Here is a 13,179-nt window from a genome sequence, read left to right on the forward strand (position 1 = left end):
GAGAAAAGTTTTCAGGTATTTTATACATCGTATCTCCATTTTGTGTAGCTATATGGCAGCCTACTTTCCATACATAATTAACAAATTAATCACTAAATTTTGTTCCGTATAGGAAGAAATATGCCAAGCCAGGAGGTCAAGGACCACGTGATAATGAAGTACTTCAAGGGGTGAAAGACCCGCTGAATTATTTGGGAACGATTCTTTGACACAAAACAAAAACCGAAAATCAAAAATGATTCCCTCTCCCCACCCTCTATATTCATTTACTTATTCACGTCACCGTATCCATTAAATAACAACTGCGCGCGTTCTGATTTGAATGACAACGGCTTCCTCCAATCAAAGAGCAGGACAGAGCGAGAGGGCGTTTCCGTTTCCCCTTGCGGCCTGTTCTGTCGGTCACCTCCTGCTGCGCGGTTCTCGTTGAACGGGACGCGTCCTCTCCCCGGTGTGTAGGCGGGAGAGGCCCGAGCTGAACGCGTAAACATCGGGCGTGGGACACATGATTTTAAAGGACTGGGAGCTGCAAATGGAAGCGGATGGTTTTGTGCGTAGGCGGCGGATGACAGCGGACACATCGGGCGGCGATGCCGCGGTGGCCGGAGCTTCCGCGGGAGCGGAGATACACTGGCTCGGCGGCAGGTTCTGGGGTGTTTCCAAAAGTCTCGTCGGCACTTTGACACCTCGGATAGCAGGGGAAACGGAGCTTCATGTTGGACATTTCTATGGTTCCCAGGAGGCCACTGATTTGTCGGAACCGGACTATGAGGGTTTGCCCCAGGGTGCCTCCACCAGCACGCATATGTTGGCAGGAGCCGTGGCAGGAATCATGGAGCACTGCCTGATGTTCCCTATTGATTGTGTGAAGGTAAATAACGCAGCTGCAAAACATCAAGAGTTTTATAAAAAATTCAAGCAGAGTTAAAATGACCAGCAGGCCCTTGAAAGATCCGACAAGCTGGCAAGGTCGAGTTAACGTTAGTTCTCCTGTGTGATTTCCATACTAATGTATATATTTTATAGTCTGCATACTACTTTGCAGACAATATAGGTCCCCTCTGCTCCGTTCTCAGATTTTAGTTGTTTACATATAGAATTAACTGTTGCACTTCATATTCATTGCAGGTAGTAATGTTTAGAATCATTTGTAGTCATGTAATCTCTCCAATGTTTAATTCTGTCTGACTAATCTAGTAATAACTAACGTAAGTCCCAAGCATGTTATTCCACCAGCAGCAGCTGGTATTTTTTTATTTTTTTTGGTTAGTGGATTATAATATGATTGTATTCTGGCTTTGTAGTACCTGTCTGTCTGCGAGGTGGCATTATGAAACATGTACATGAGATAGGAAGGTCACACGTGGCTTCTGCGCTCCTAATAAACCACATGACCTTGTTGACGCATGCGCATTGAGTCTGTAGTTCAAATGCAGTCTACTGAGAATTAGGTTTTGTCTTTTAAGTCGTTTGTTACCATAGAGGCAGTACACTAACTGAAAGGGTATTATTTTATTTTTTTTGACATACACCATAGCACACCCATCAATAATATGCTACCGGTTGTGTAACTACTAGACAGATACTCAGACTGCATACTTGTCATTAGTGTTTCCCTAAACAGGACACTTCACTTCATGTGTCATTGAAACTGCTTTACATTAGAAGTGTTTGCTGTGGTTGCACTGATCAAGATGCCATTGGCAAACTGTAAGGAAGTACTGTATTACTTTGAGTGCTCAGCTGCTCTTGTCAGGATGAAGTGAAGGGTTCTTTAGAAACAAAGAGTCTTGTTTTATGTCTTTTACAGCTGTTCTCTCTCAAATGGGCTAGTCCAGACTGTGATCCGAGAACACACTGATCTCTTTTGTTCATTTTAAAATATTTTTTTTTTATTACACCTTAAATATATACTATAAAAAATAGGATTAGCATATCTATAAGGCTGTTTCACTCAGCTTTTCATATTTTTAGAGTGCCATACATTTGTCAAAAATGTAAAAATTTATTTGCTTATGCATTGAAATGATTTTTTTTTTTACTGACTTATATCCAACCTTCTTCTCAATGAAGAAAAACCACTTTTTAGTCTGTTTTTAATTTATCAAATCAAGTTCAGCCCACATTTATTCATGTTGAATATCTTGTTTCATTTGGAAATATGTTAGTTATAAAACTGGTTTGAAGTATTTAATGTTGACTTTTAGATTTTTGCAGTCTGTCTCTTTGCAAAGTATGTAAATTCTGTGCTGAGGTTGATTCACAGCAGTGTGATGAGGAAAGGTAAAGCTAACAGTAGATTGTTTTGGAGCTGACAAACAATTATTTTGCTAATCGATTAATCTAACAATTATTACAACGATTAATCGACTAATCATAAATGATTTCACAGATTAACAAGTAGGCTTTGTTCTATTATTCAGCTTATACAGTTAGTTAAAATATTGAGTTACACATATACTAACTAATAAATAAACAAGATAGGCTAATCTTAAACTTTTGAAAATGTCAAACAATTATATTGCTATTGTACTGTTACAGTTATTATTGAATTATTTTTACAACAAAAATATATTTTGCACACAAAAATGAGATGACTTCTAGAGACTTCTCATTCATCATTTAATTAACTGAATGAAAAAGTAACTGGCTGACTGATGCGTCATTCTGCCTAACATCTCCTTTTGTCATATGGATATGGAACAAAATAGAGGTTGGTAAGGCATTTGTTTTTGAATAATTGTTTTTAATGTTAAATAAATACTGTAAACTTTACAGTTTTTACAACTTTAAATCAAACTGTTGTATAAAGCGCTATATAAGTAATAGGGCTGGGATGCTCGATGCATCACGAATCGAGAAATGATTCAACATCAATTCTGAGATTTTTCGAATGCATCGCGATTATTTCTTGAATCGATTCTGAGCTTAGTTTTGAACATCAGGTGGCACTGCATGCTTTAGAAACAGCCATACTCTGCTTGTTTCCAAATCCTTACACACACTTGAACCTAAAATAATAATTCATAAAATTCGAAAAGGTTGAAGCGAATTACAAAGGTGTTCACATTGGTCTGTGTTTACATTAATCTTGCATCATAAAAGCATTCTAAGCTGTGGTGAAATTACATGACTCAGCCGAACGCACTTTAGCATTCTTCTTAATGAGCATTTGAGTGTGCAGATAAAAACTAGATTAGAACGAAACGAATCCCCGAATCGATTCTGCATCAATTTATCATCCCAGCCCAAATAAATAAGCATTTGCGAAGCTGGTGCAAACTTATCCACATCATTATGATAAGATACTTTCTTAACTGCTGCTTTCTCACCGCTGTCAGTTTTTGTTGTGTTTCATTATTGAGAGAAAAATGTGCAGCACATATTTACATATTCTTCCAAATCCCACTCTCAGCAGCGACACTGGTCAGACTGCGTTACTGCAGGCCCTTACATCAGATCAAATGAGATCAAACGACTATTCAACAAGAAAAATATTTGTTTTGACGTTGTTGATGATGTCAGCTAGGCCTAATCGTTTCAGCCCTATTCTGTTTGCACACAAAGGTCAAGTTAATACCTCTGAACACACCGTGTGGCACACTGCACATTGCCCCTGTTTAGAGAAGAGAATCAGAAAGTAACTACAGCACATGTGCAGTCCATAATTCATTTATTTGTATAGAGACAGTACAAAAGAAAAAACATGATTTCAGCCCCCCCAAATCTGCTGCCCTCTGCCAGAAAGTTGTCAATGGGAAGAAGGTTTACCTTCCAACATGACAGTGACCCAAATCACACAGCAAATCTGAGCACACAGTGGTTGAAGGAGATAAAGGAGCATGTCTAGTCAAATCCCAGACTTAAACCCCACTGAAAATCTGTGGAATGACTTGAAGACTGCAGTCCACAAACGCTCAGCGTCAAATTTAACTGAACTTGAGCAGTTGAGCTGGTGATCCTTTTTCCAACACAGGGATTCTGTTTTTATTTTTTTATTTTATTCTCTGACATGTTGGTTTTATATAAGTTGCACTGAGGAAATACAGCAGGATAAAACAAAAATTGTGTCCATCATCCGACTGAAAGCCTGCAAAGCAACAAAATGTGATTATTTTAAAGGGGGATGATTCTTTTCTATACCCACTGCATAGATTATAGCACAGACTAAGATACATCTTTGATCCCTAGATTTCCCTAAAAGAAAAAGAAAACATACGAAATATGATTAAAATTGAAAGTGCAGATGTAATTGGTAAATTACTGAAAATGAGTACAGTTCTGCCTTTTTTCAAACCAGCCCTTCACCTAATTATTTTGAATTTTATTATATTATATTTTATTTTCCCATGATATGTTCTGCATTCAATCCTACTGTTTATTGTGCTTCTTGTTTTTTTGGTAACATCCTGTCTAATTATAAATTTAGATATCACCTTTGGGGCTTTATTATACAAGCATTTTAACACTAGGTTAGCATATGATAAAATGTTACAACTTAAAAAAATGTGTTTTGAAAGTATAGCAATGATGCCTTTGATTTGGTTTGTTATCCTTAATAGTTAATGCCTCTTTATATAGTGACTATATGATTAATTGTGGATTCTGTTGTTTGGGTTTAAGCTGTGGCACAAATGCTGCATGTAGGGCTGGGCGATATATCGCATGTGATTGTCACGCGCATTTCGTCAGTAAAGCCGGTTCCCTGATTACCGCTAAATCGCCATCACCTGCTTTCAAATGGAGCGGCATTTAATTGCGTAGCTTGTCAGTGATCTACGGCTCTGTCTATTAAATGCCGCTCCATTTGAAAGCAGGTGATGGTGATTAAGCGGTAATCAGGGAACCGGCTTTACTGACGAAATGCGCGTGACAATCACATGCGATATATCGCCCAGCCCTAGCTGCATGTATAAAAAGTTTTGTCAACTTAGAATTGTGAATCTAAATGTAAAAAAATAATTAAATGAAAAATTATGGGAGCTGCCTTTGTCTTTCTTACTTCAGAGTTCCCACAATACTTTCTAGACACTTTATTTCTGCACTAAAATTATTATTATTATTTTTTTGGTTGACTATAAAAATATGATATTAATTCTAAAAAACAATTATCCAGTAATCACTAATGACTAAAAATAAGTTATGGATGGAAATTGATTGGTCAAAAAGGACAGGAACTCTTTGTACTTGTAGTGTTTGTTTTGTTCATGTCCCAGGCTTCCAGCACATTTTGCTCTCAGTTCTTGTACATTGTTTTCTAGGTGGTAAATGTACTACAGGGTCAAAGCATGACTTTTTTTTGGTGGTTTTTTTTTTTTTTTTTTTTTTTTTTTTTTTTTGTGGACGTTGGAGACCTTAATCTCAGTTGGTTGTTTCTTGGTAGAAATTCAGTAACTCATTGTAATAGAAGATCACTTCCATCTGATCAGTTTGTTTCTGTTCCCTGGCCCATTTTGCAGAGAGCAATCTTGAAACTTTCTGTTGGAGGTTGTAGTTCCTCACTCCCCTGTCATGAGGAACTGGCTTTAGACGTGATTTACAGTAGATTTATTGGCAAATATGATTATTTCCCGGGCCATTTATGGAAATATTGTTTCCTTACAGGAATACTGTTACTCATGCAGCCACAGCAGGTGTCTTAAATTTCACCACATTGCAGGCTTGCAGCTGTTGTTCTGAACTTTTTCAGCCTCTCTGACCATGTCAGTTCAAACATGACTTCTGTGGTATAGGTTCAAGGCCACAATGTAAATCTACAAAATGTGTTTTGCAACCAAGTACATTACTAAGTACATAAAGTACATAATTGTTTTTCCCTGTTCAGTCAATGCTAGTGTGTCTGTAGAAACTGGTTACAGGTACTGAATTGCATCCACAATTGTTATGTATGTCAGGTGATACTGTAGATCTGCTGGAAAAGCGGATTAGGTGGTTAGATTATGTCCCTGTGTGACCTTATTGCTGCAAACTTCAGTTCTGATCTACAGATCCAATGATTGGGCTATGTGATGCATTGTTTGCAAAGCTTTATTCTGTCATGTTAGTTTGTATTTTAAATGGTGTATTGTTTTTATGATGTGTTTTAAGTTGAATTACTTTCAGTGTAAAAGTCATAAATATTCACACTTAAAAAAAAAACAGTTCACTATGTTGTGTGTTTGTGTGTGTTGCTTTGATATATATTTTGTTGCAGGCTTGACAAAATAAATGAAAAAGAAATAAATAGGAGGAAACTTCCTCTTTTGGGCTAATGATGCATTGTCACCCTACTTTTGTTTGTCATGGTTTTTATCTTATTTTTAAATTTTTTTTTTTTTTTTTTTAGTTTTTTTTTTTTATTGCAAATGTAAGTATTCGTGAAAAATACAAAAAAAAATGTAGTATAAAAAATAAAACCTGAGATAATGAAAAATAAGTAATTAGAGGGACAGTTGACCAGTGCAGCATTGACTTTATCTAATGTTTGTTAATTATATTTTTATTTTATTATTTTTAATTTTTGCTAATGTAAACTTCTCTAACATTTTATTATAAAAGTTTTTTATGAAAAAATGCTGAAGAATGAAGCATAACATTTTTTTATTTTTTTTTTTGCAAATCCCGCTGATTGAAATATCAACAATGTATTTTCTAGCTATCTAAAATGTTTTGCTGTAATTGAATGGCTTGTAATAGTTTTGAAAGCATCAGAATGGGTTGAAATAAAAAAAGAAATTCACTGCATGCAATTTTTTATACTTATATATCTATCTCATTAAGTCCAAGAACAAATCTGAACTGAAAATCCCTGTTTTTAATACCTGTATTTATACTTATACTTTAATCTACATAGTAAGGCTTGTAAGTTTAATCAATTGTTCTTTGTTGCAGACCCGCATGCAGAGCCTTCAGCCAGAGCCAGCTGCCCGCTACCGTAACGTGATGGACGCTTTGTGGCGAATCATGAGGACGGAGGGAATCTGGAGGCCAATCAGGGGTCTGAATGTTACAGCTGTAGGGGCGGGGCCAGCCCACGCACTTTACTTTGCCTGTTACGAAAGGTTGAAAAAGGTCCTCAGTGATATCATCCATCCAGGAGCGAACAGTCATTTGGCGAACGGTACCAGTTTTCCCGCCCATCAGCATTGCTAATTCTTTCGCCAGCACATTTCTACATGGTGCAATCAGTAAATGTGTTCTTGAAAATATTTTTGCTTTTTCAGAAGGCCTTTTCAGCTTTATTTATTAGTTGCAATGACAGCATCAAAATTAAGTGAACTTCGGCAGTGGTTTAAAGCCATCAGCATTCTGGAACTAGCTATTTGACAGTGACTACAGTATTTGTATGAATCATGTATTACCCAAAAAATCTACCTCTTTAAAAATGACCTTCTAGTATGAGGTCAAATCTTAAAATAGCCAAAAATACCTGCACTGAATAGCATTGCTAGCTTTGTTAAAATACCTTAAAGGGCTACTCCGACCCAAAATGAAAATTTTGTCATTAATCGCTTACCCCCATGTCGTTCCAAACCCGTAAAAGCTCCGTTCGTCTTCGGAACACAATTTAAGATATTTTGTATGAAAACCTGGAGGCTTGAGACTGGTCCCCATAGACTGCCAAGTAAATAACAGTGTCAAGGTCAATAAAAGGTATGAAAGTCGTCATCAGAATACGTCATCTGCCATCAGACGTGCAATCTGGGTTATATGAAGTGACGGGAACACTTTTTGTAAGCTAAGAAAACAAAAATAATGACTTTATTCAATACTTCCTTTGTCACAGGTCTCCTCTGTGTCTCTCCATATTACTGTCCGTATGCTCTTCTGTATCATCCGCGCCACAAGGATGCGCTATTTCTACGTGTCTTTACCTTTGATTTGAAATAAAACAGCACATCCTTGTGGCGCGGATGATACAGAAGAGCATACACAGCATACAGTGATATGGAGAGACACAGAGGAGACCGCTGACAAAGGAATTAATGAATAAAGTTTTTATTTTTGTTTTCTTCGCTTACAAAAAGTGTTCCCGTCGCTTCATATAACCCAGATTGCACGTCTGATGGCAGATGGAGTATTCTGATGACGACTTTCATATCTTTTATGGACCTTGACACTGTTACTTACTTGGCAGTCTATGGGACAGTCACAGGCCTCCCGGTTTTCATCCAAAAATATCTTAAATTGTGTTCCGAAGACGAAACAGAGCTTTTACGAGTTTGGAACGACATGGGTGTAAGTTATTAATGACAAAATTTACATTTTGGGGTGCAGTATCCCTTTAAAAGCTAAACCCACAGTAATGTCACTATGCAAACTATACTGGCCTGCTGTACGTCCATATAATGTAATATAAGCTTTTCTAAAGAGAAACCCTTTTCATCTTGTGTAGAGTAATATAAAATTGAGTTATTGATGTGTTATGGATATATATTTTATTATTGCATTTGTCAGATTGTGCTGTAATGGGTATTTAGGCTTATCCTCAGCTTCAGAGCTCATAGTGAAAGTCATTGTTGTTGTTTTTTGTGTAGTGTCTCTTTTTTCTCTCTTTCCTCCAGGTCAGAGTGAAAAGGTGGTAAGTAACTGCTGCCATATTACCGTTTACCAGTAGAATTGCCTGAAAATGAATGAAAATGATTATTGAAGCTGCAGCAGTTTTTGCTTCTTACCATAAAACATAGACACGATGAGTGAAGTAAATGCCAGTATCCTGAATAAAAGACTCTTTTTCTCCTGACTTTACATTCCCGAGTTTATCCAGTCAACCCCTAATCTCTCTGTTGAATCATTGGGGGGGGGGGGGGTATTTGGTGACTGTTGAGGACACAGTTTTAGTCTAACTGTCATCTGATCCGTCTGTATATCTGATTGTTGTATTTCGAGTCCAGTCACTATCCACTCTGTGCATGCTCTAGTTTTGGTGCTAATGTCTGAGCGTTTGTGTTACAGGGGCCGCTGGATGTGTTGCCACATTGCTTCATGATGCTGCAATGAATCCATCTGAAGGTATATTTGCTTCAATCTCCACTTTCTTAAAAAAAAAATTATAATAATAATAAGTTTTAAATATACCATTCACTATGATTCAAAAGTTTGGGGTGAAATACTTCAACATTGATCGTAATAATAATAATTCTTGAGCACATAATCAGCATGTTAGAATGATTTCTGAAGGATCATGTGACACTGAAGACTGGAGCAATGATGCTGAAAATTCAGATTTACATCACAGGCATGAATTAGACTTTAAAATCTATTAGAATAGAAAGTAGTTATTTTAAATTATAAATATATTTTACAGTATTACTAATTTGCTGTATTTATATATAATCTTGGTCAGCAAAAACACCTTTTTATCTCACAATGTTGACTTTTTAAAATGACCCCAGACCTTTGACCAGTGGTGTATAATTATTTTTATTTTGTTTTAGTTTGGATATGGTGGATTTGTTTTGTACAATTCATGTCATGACAATAACATTTTTGGGCACTTTTACCATGGTACTCTTTGAAATATCTTGATTTAACATGGTATTTATCAAAGTGCCATGGTGGTTCTATCAGATACCATCACTTTACTGTGGTACCACTGTAGTACTTTTGTTGTTTGCTAAATTTTTTTCAGATTACACAGCAACTTAAGAAAAAAAAAAAGTTTATTACGCCAATGCTAATTAGTAGGGCTCCAATAGTGATTGTTCCATTTATTTTATTTAAATAATTACATTGTTATTTAACTTTAATTTCTCTGTTTTATTGAAAAATAGCCTGTTATTCCAAATCCTGCACAATATACTCTTCCAAAAATGCACAAGTGGAGTTGTTGCCGCCCTACTAACCAGCAAACCTTGACTCCTTTGGTCTGGAAGTTCACTGTGCGCTCCCAACCAGGAGATGGCAGAAAAGATCTAATTTCCTGGCTAGTTTCATCTAAAAAAAAAAAAAAAAAAAAAAATTTCCAAAAGCCAGCCTTGTGGGAGCAGATTGGCCTTGCTCTAATTAACAGCTGTGCAATGTTGAAACAGTAGCATTAGCTGAAATTCCCCAGTGGGCCAAATCTCAGTCTGACAGCAGTGTCTGTTTCTGCACTCTTGAGGCTCAAGGTTAATCAGCGCAGGTGCCAGACTGAGACCTTGCATAGACACCTGCTCTCATTCACCCCGTCTGTTCCCTGCAGACCGCTTGACTGTAGGTCAGACAGGAGACGCGTTTGATCCACTCATGTCCGGACATTTCTGCTTTGATGGGCCTACTGTATTTCAGTCATGACCTGACTTCTTGCACTTGCCTAATGTTCCCCTTCCTGTCCTCTTTTGTTTCCTGTCTGACTGGCTGTTCAGTGGTGAAGCAGAGGATGCAGATGTATAACTCGCCATACCGTGGCGTTCTGGACTGTATACGCTGCGTGTGGCAACAGGAGGGGGCGTTGGCCTTTTATCGCAGCTACACCACACAGCTCACCATGAACATCCCGTTCCAGGCATTGCACTTCATGACCTACGAGTACCTGCAAGAGCTGCTGAACCCCCAAAGACATTACAACCCCTCCTCCCACATGGTGTCGGGCGCCCTGGCAGGCGCCATCGCCGCCGCCGCCACCACGCCACTGGACGTTTGCAAGACGCTGCTGAACACGCAGGAGTCTCTGACACTCAGTTCCATCAGCCGGAGCGGAAGACACATCACAGGCCTCGGCCATGCCTTCCGGACTGTCTACAGGCTTGGCGGCCTTCCCGCTTACTTCAAAGGCGTTCAGGCCAGGGTCATATACCAGATGCCCTCGACTGCCATCAGCTGGTCTGTCTACGAGTTCTTCAAGTATGTTATCACCAAACACCAGCACGAGAAGCGCAGGATCCAGAGGGACGGAGAGAAATAAGCGCTCACAGCTGGCCTGACCTTGGTTTTCTCTTGCATAACCAACCAGATAAGTACTCGAGCTGCAAAAGGACTGATTTAATAAACGATACGCACATATAGAGTCCAAACACTCATGTCTGTTTACTTCCTTTCAGTTGGCATTTAATACTGAAACTTTCCTGTATAATCAACTAATAATCATGACCTAAGTTCTCACTGTGAAGGCTCAAGTTTTTATTCAAGACATCCTACTTAACACTTAACCCAAATTACACCTCCCACAAGAGGGCGTCAGGAGCCTCTTTAGACGGTATATGCTAATGAGTGGGCGGTCTTTAAGTTTGTGGGAGGGGTTTAGAGCTTCTATACTTCTCTAAATCCTTCTTTCTTCTAAACAATACTTGGAACAGCAAACCTGACCCTTACATTTTAATAATTTTCCAGCCAAAACCAATACGCACAATTAAAGACGCATCTGTACATTCAATTTGGGATTTTGAACATCATTAAAATCATTCGTTACAGCAAAATGTAGACCTGTAAAGTAATTTATTGCCTTCACTGGCTGAATAGCACTCAAAGATAATAAAAGATATCTATGTTAGAGGTATTTTTGTAGTATTTGGCAGTGGCTTTTCCTCAGCAGTTGTGGGAAATATTCCTGCAGTTGATCCAAAGTTCTGAGATCGTTGCCCCTTCATAACTTCTAGAAATAGTTTTGCGGTCTCTAGGGGACGCCGCATATAAATCTGTATAACAGCTTTAAGAAGACGCAGTCATTTCTGGACAACATTAGTATTATTCTGTCAACATTGCCTTAGACATGCAGATCACATGACCTGAGTGTCATTAAAAATGTAGATTCAGATTTAATCTGTTGAGGTCCTTCTGAGTAATTCAATGACTATGAATTGGTTATTTGGAGTAATTGTTTTGACGGACACTGGAATGTATTTTGGTTTGCTCTTAACTGAATTTGAGCTCTTGTGTTTGAGAGTTTCAGCTGAAATGCACTTGGCAGTTGAACATGTAAGGAATTTTATAGACAGAAGTCTGCCCCATTCCTTTTTGTTCCTCAGCTTTCAATAAATCAGCAGTGCGGGGATTTCCCTGGCTTGCATAAGCTGATGTCAGTGTGAGTTCAATTATTTATTCATATTGTCTAATTCAAGTTTGGAGTTAAAGGTATGTTCTGGGTTGACATTATTTAATTTTGGAAAGAAAAAAAAAAAGGCTGCAGTAATGCACTAGCTGTAGAAGTCTTTTGAAGAAGAAGAAGCAGCCTCTTCTAAATGAAAAGGCTTCATTTATTTGATCAAAAATACAGTAAAGCAGTAATATTGTGAAATATTATTACAAGTTAAAATAACTGCTTTCAATTTGAATATGTTTTAAAATGTAATTTATTTATTTGGTGGCAAAACAGGATTTCCAGCATCATTAATCCAGTCTTCAGACTCACATGATCTTTCAAAAATCATTTTAATATGCTGATTCGGTACTCAAGAAACCTGTCAGTGTATTGTTTTGTAATAACTAATATAATATATAAACAATAGATGTAAGTCATTATTGTATAATTGATATAACTGCTTTAACAGTGTACATTTACGCATTACATTTATGCTGAAATTACTTGCATCATAGACTTCCATTTAAAGTGCATTACTGAACATAGCTAAGTTCTTGTTACTTGTTAAGTACCTCCTTGGATGAGTAATCAATACTCAATATCTGAAAAGATCTCAATATCTAGTACATAGACTGATTTATTTTTAACTGTAAAAAATCAGTGATTATTGGAGTACATTTTACAAGAAAATATTATTAGTCTTTCTACTTCAGAATTTTGTATTTAATTCAGTGTGTCACTTAATGTTTCTTTGTAATTATTTGAGAAATTTCCTGGCAATTTCTGAGTGAAAATTGTTTCAAATTAAATCCTACATCAGATGTTTCCCAATGTACATGACTTCAAGTCATTCCCCTGTGTGGACTGGAATTCCTCTGCCGCTGCCCTCGGGAATGAAGGAGCAGCACCTCTAAGCCATAAGAGTTGAAAGATCTCTGTTGGTGGCAAGTTCAGTGTTTGGTCTAAGACACAGGTGCACATGTGACCTTTGACTTCAAGTTTTACAGCAATTGCCAGGAGTGTGTGTGTGTATGTATGTATGTATGTGTATATATATATATATATAGATATATATATATATATATATATATATATATATATATATATATATATATATATATATATATATAAGATTTCTTTTTTAAATGAATGCAGTTGATTGAACTTTCTATTCATCAAAGAAACTTGAAAATGTATAACTG

At 37.2% G+C, this 13,179-nt stretch overlaps 1 protein-coding gene across 1 annotated transcript; it reads left to right on the forward strand.

Annotated features, from left to right (window-relative positions):
- Window positions 1-332: 332 nt before the first annotated feature.
- LOC109056193 (mitoferrin-2) lies at window positions 333-11,973 on the forward strand. The gene is made up of 4 exons (XM_019073426.2): window positions 333-871; window positions 6,871-7,099; window positions 8,935-8,991; window positions 10,326-11,973. The coding sequence occupies exons 1-4, from the start codon at window positions 506-508 to the stop codon at window positions 10,862-10,864; spliced, it is 1,191 nt and encodes a 396-aa protein (XP_018928971.2). The 5' UTR covers window positions 333-505; the 3' UTR covers window positions 10,865-11,973.
- The last annotated feature ends 1,206 nt before the right edge of the window (window positions 11,974-13,179 follow it).

This window comes from Cyprinus carpio, chromosome A13, assembly GCF_018340385.1.
Source record: "Cyprinus carpio isolate SPL01 chromosome A13, ASM1834038v1, whole genome shotgun sequence".
Lineage (NCBI taxonomy): Eukaryota > Metazoa > Chordata > Actinopteri > Cypriniformes > Cyprinidae > Cyprinus > Cyprinus carpio.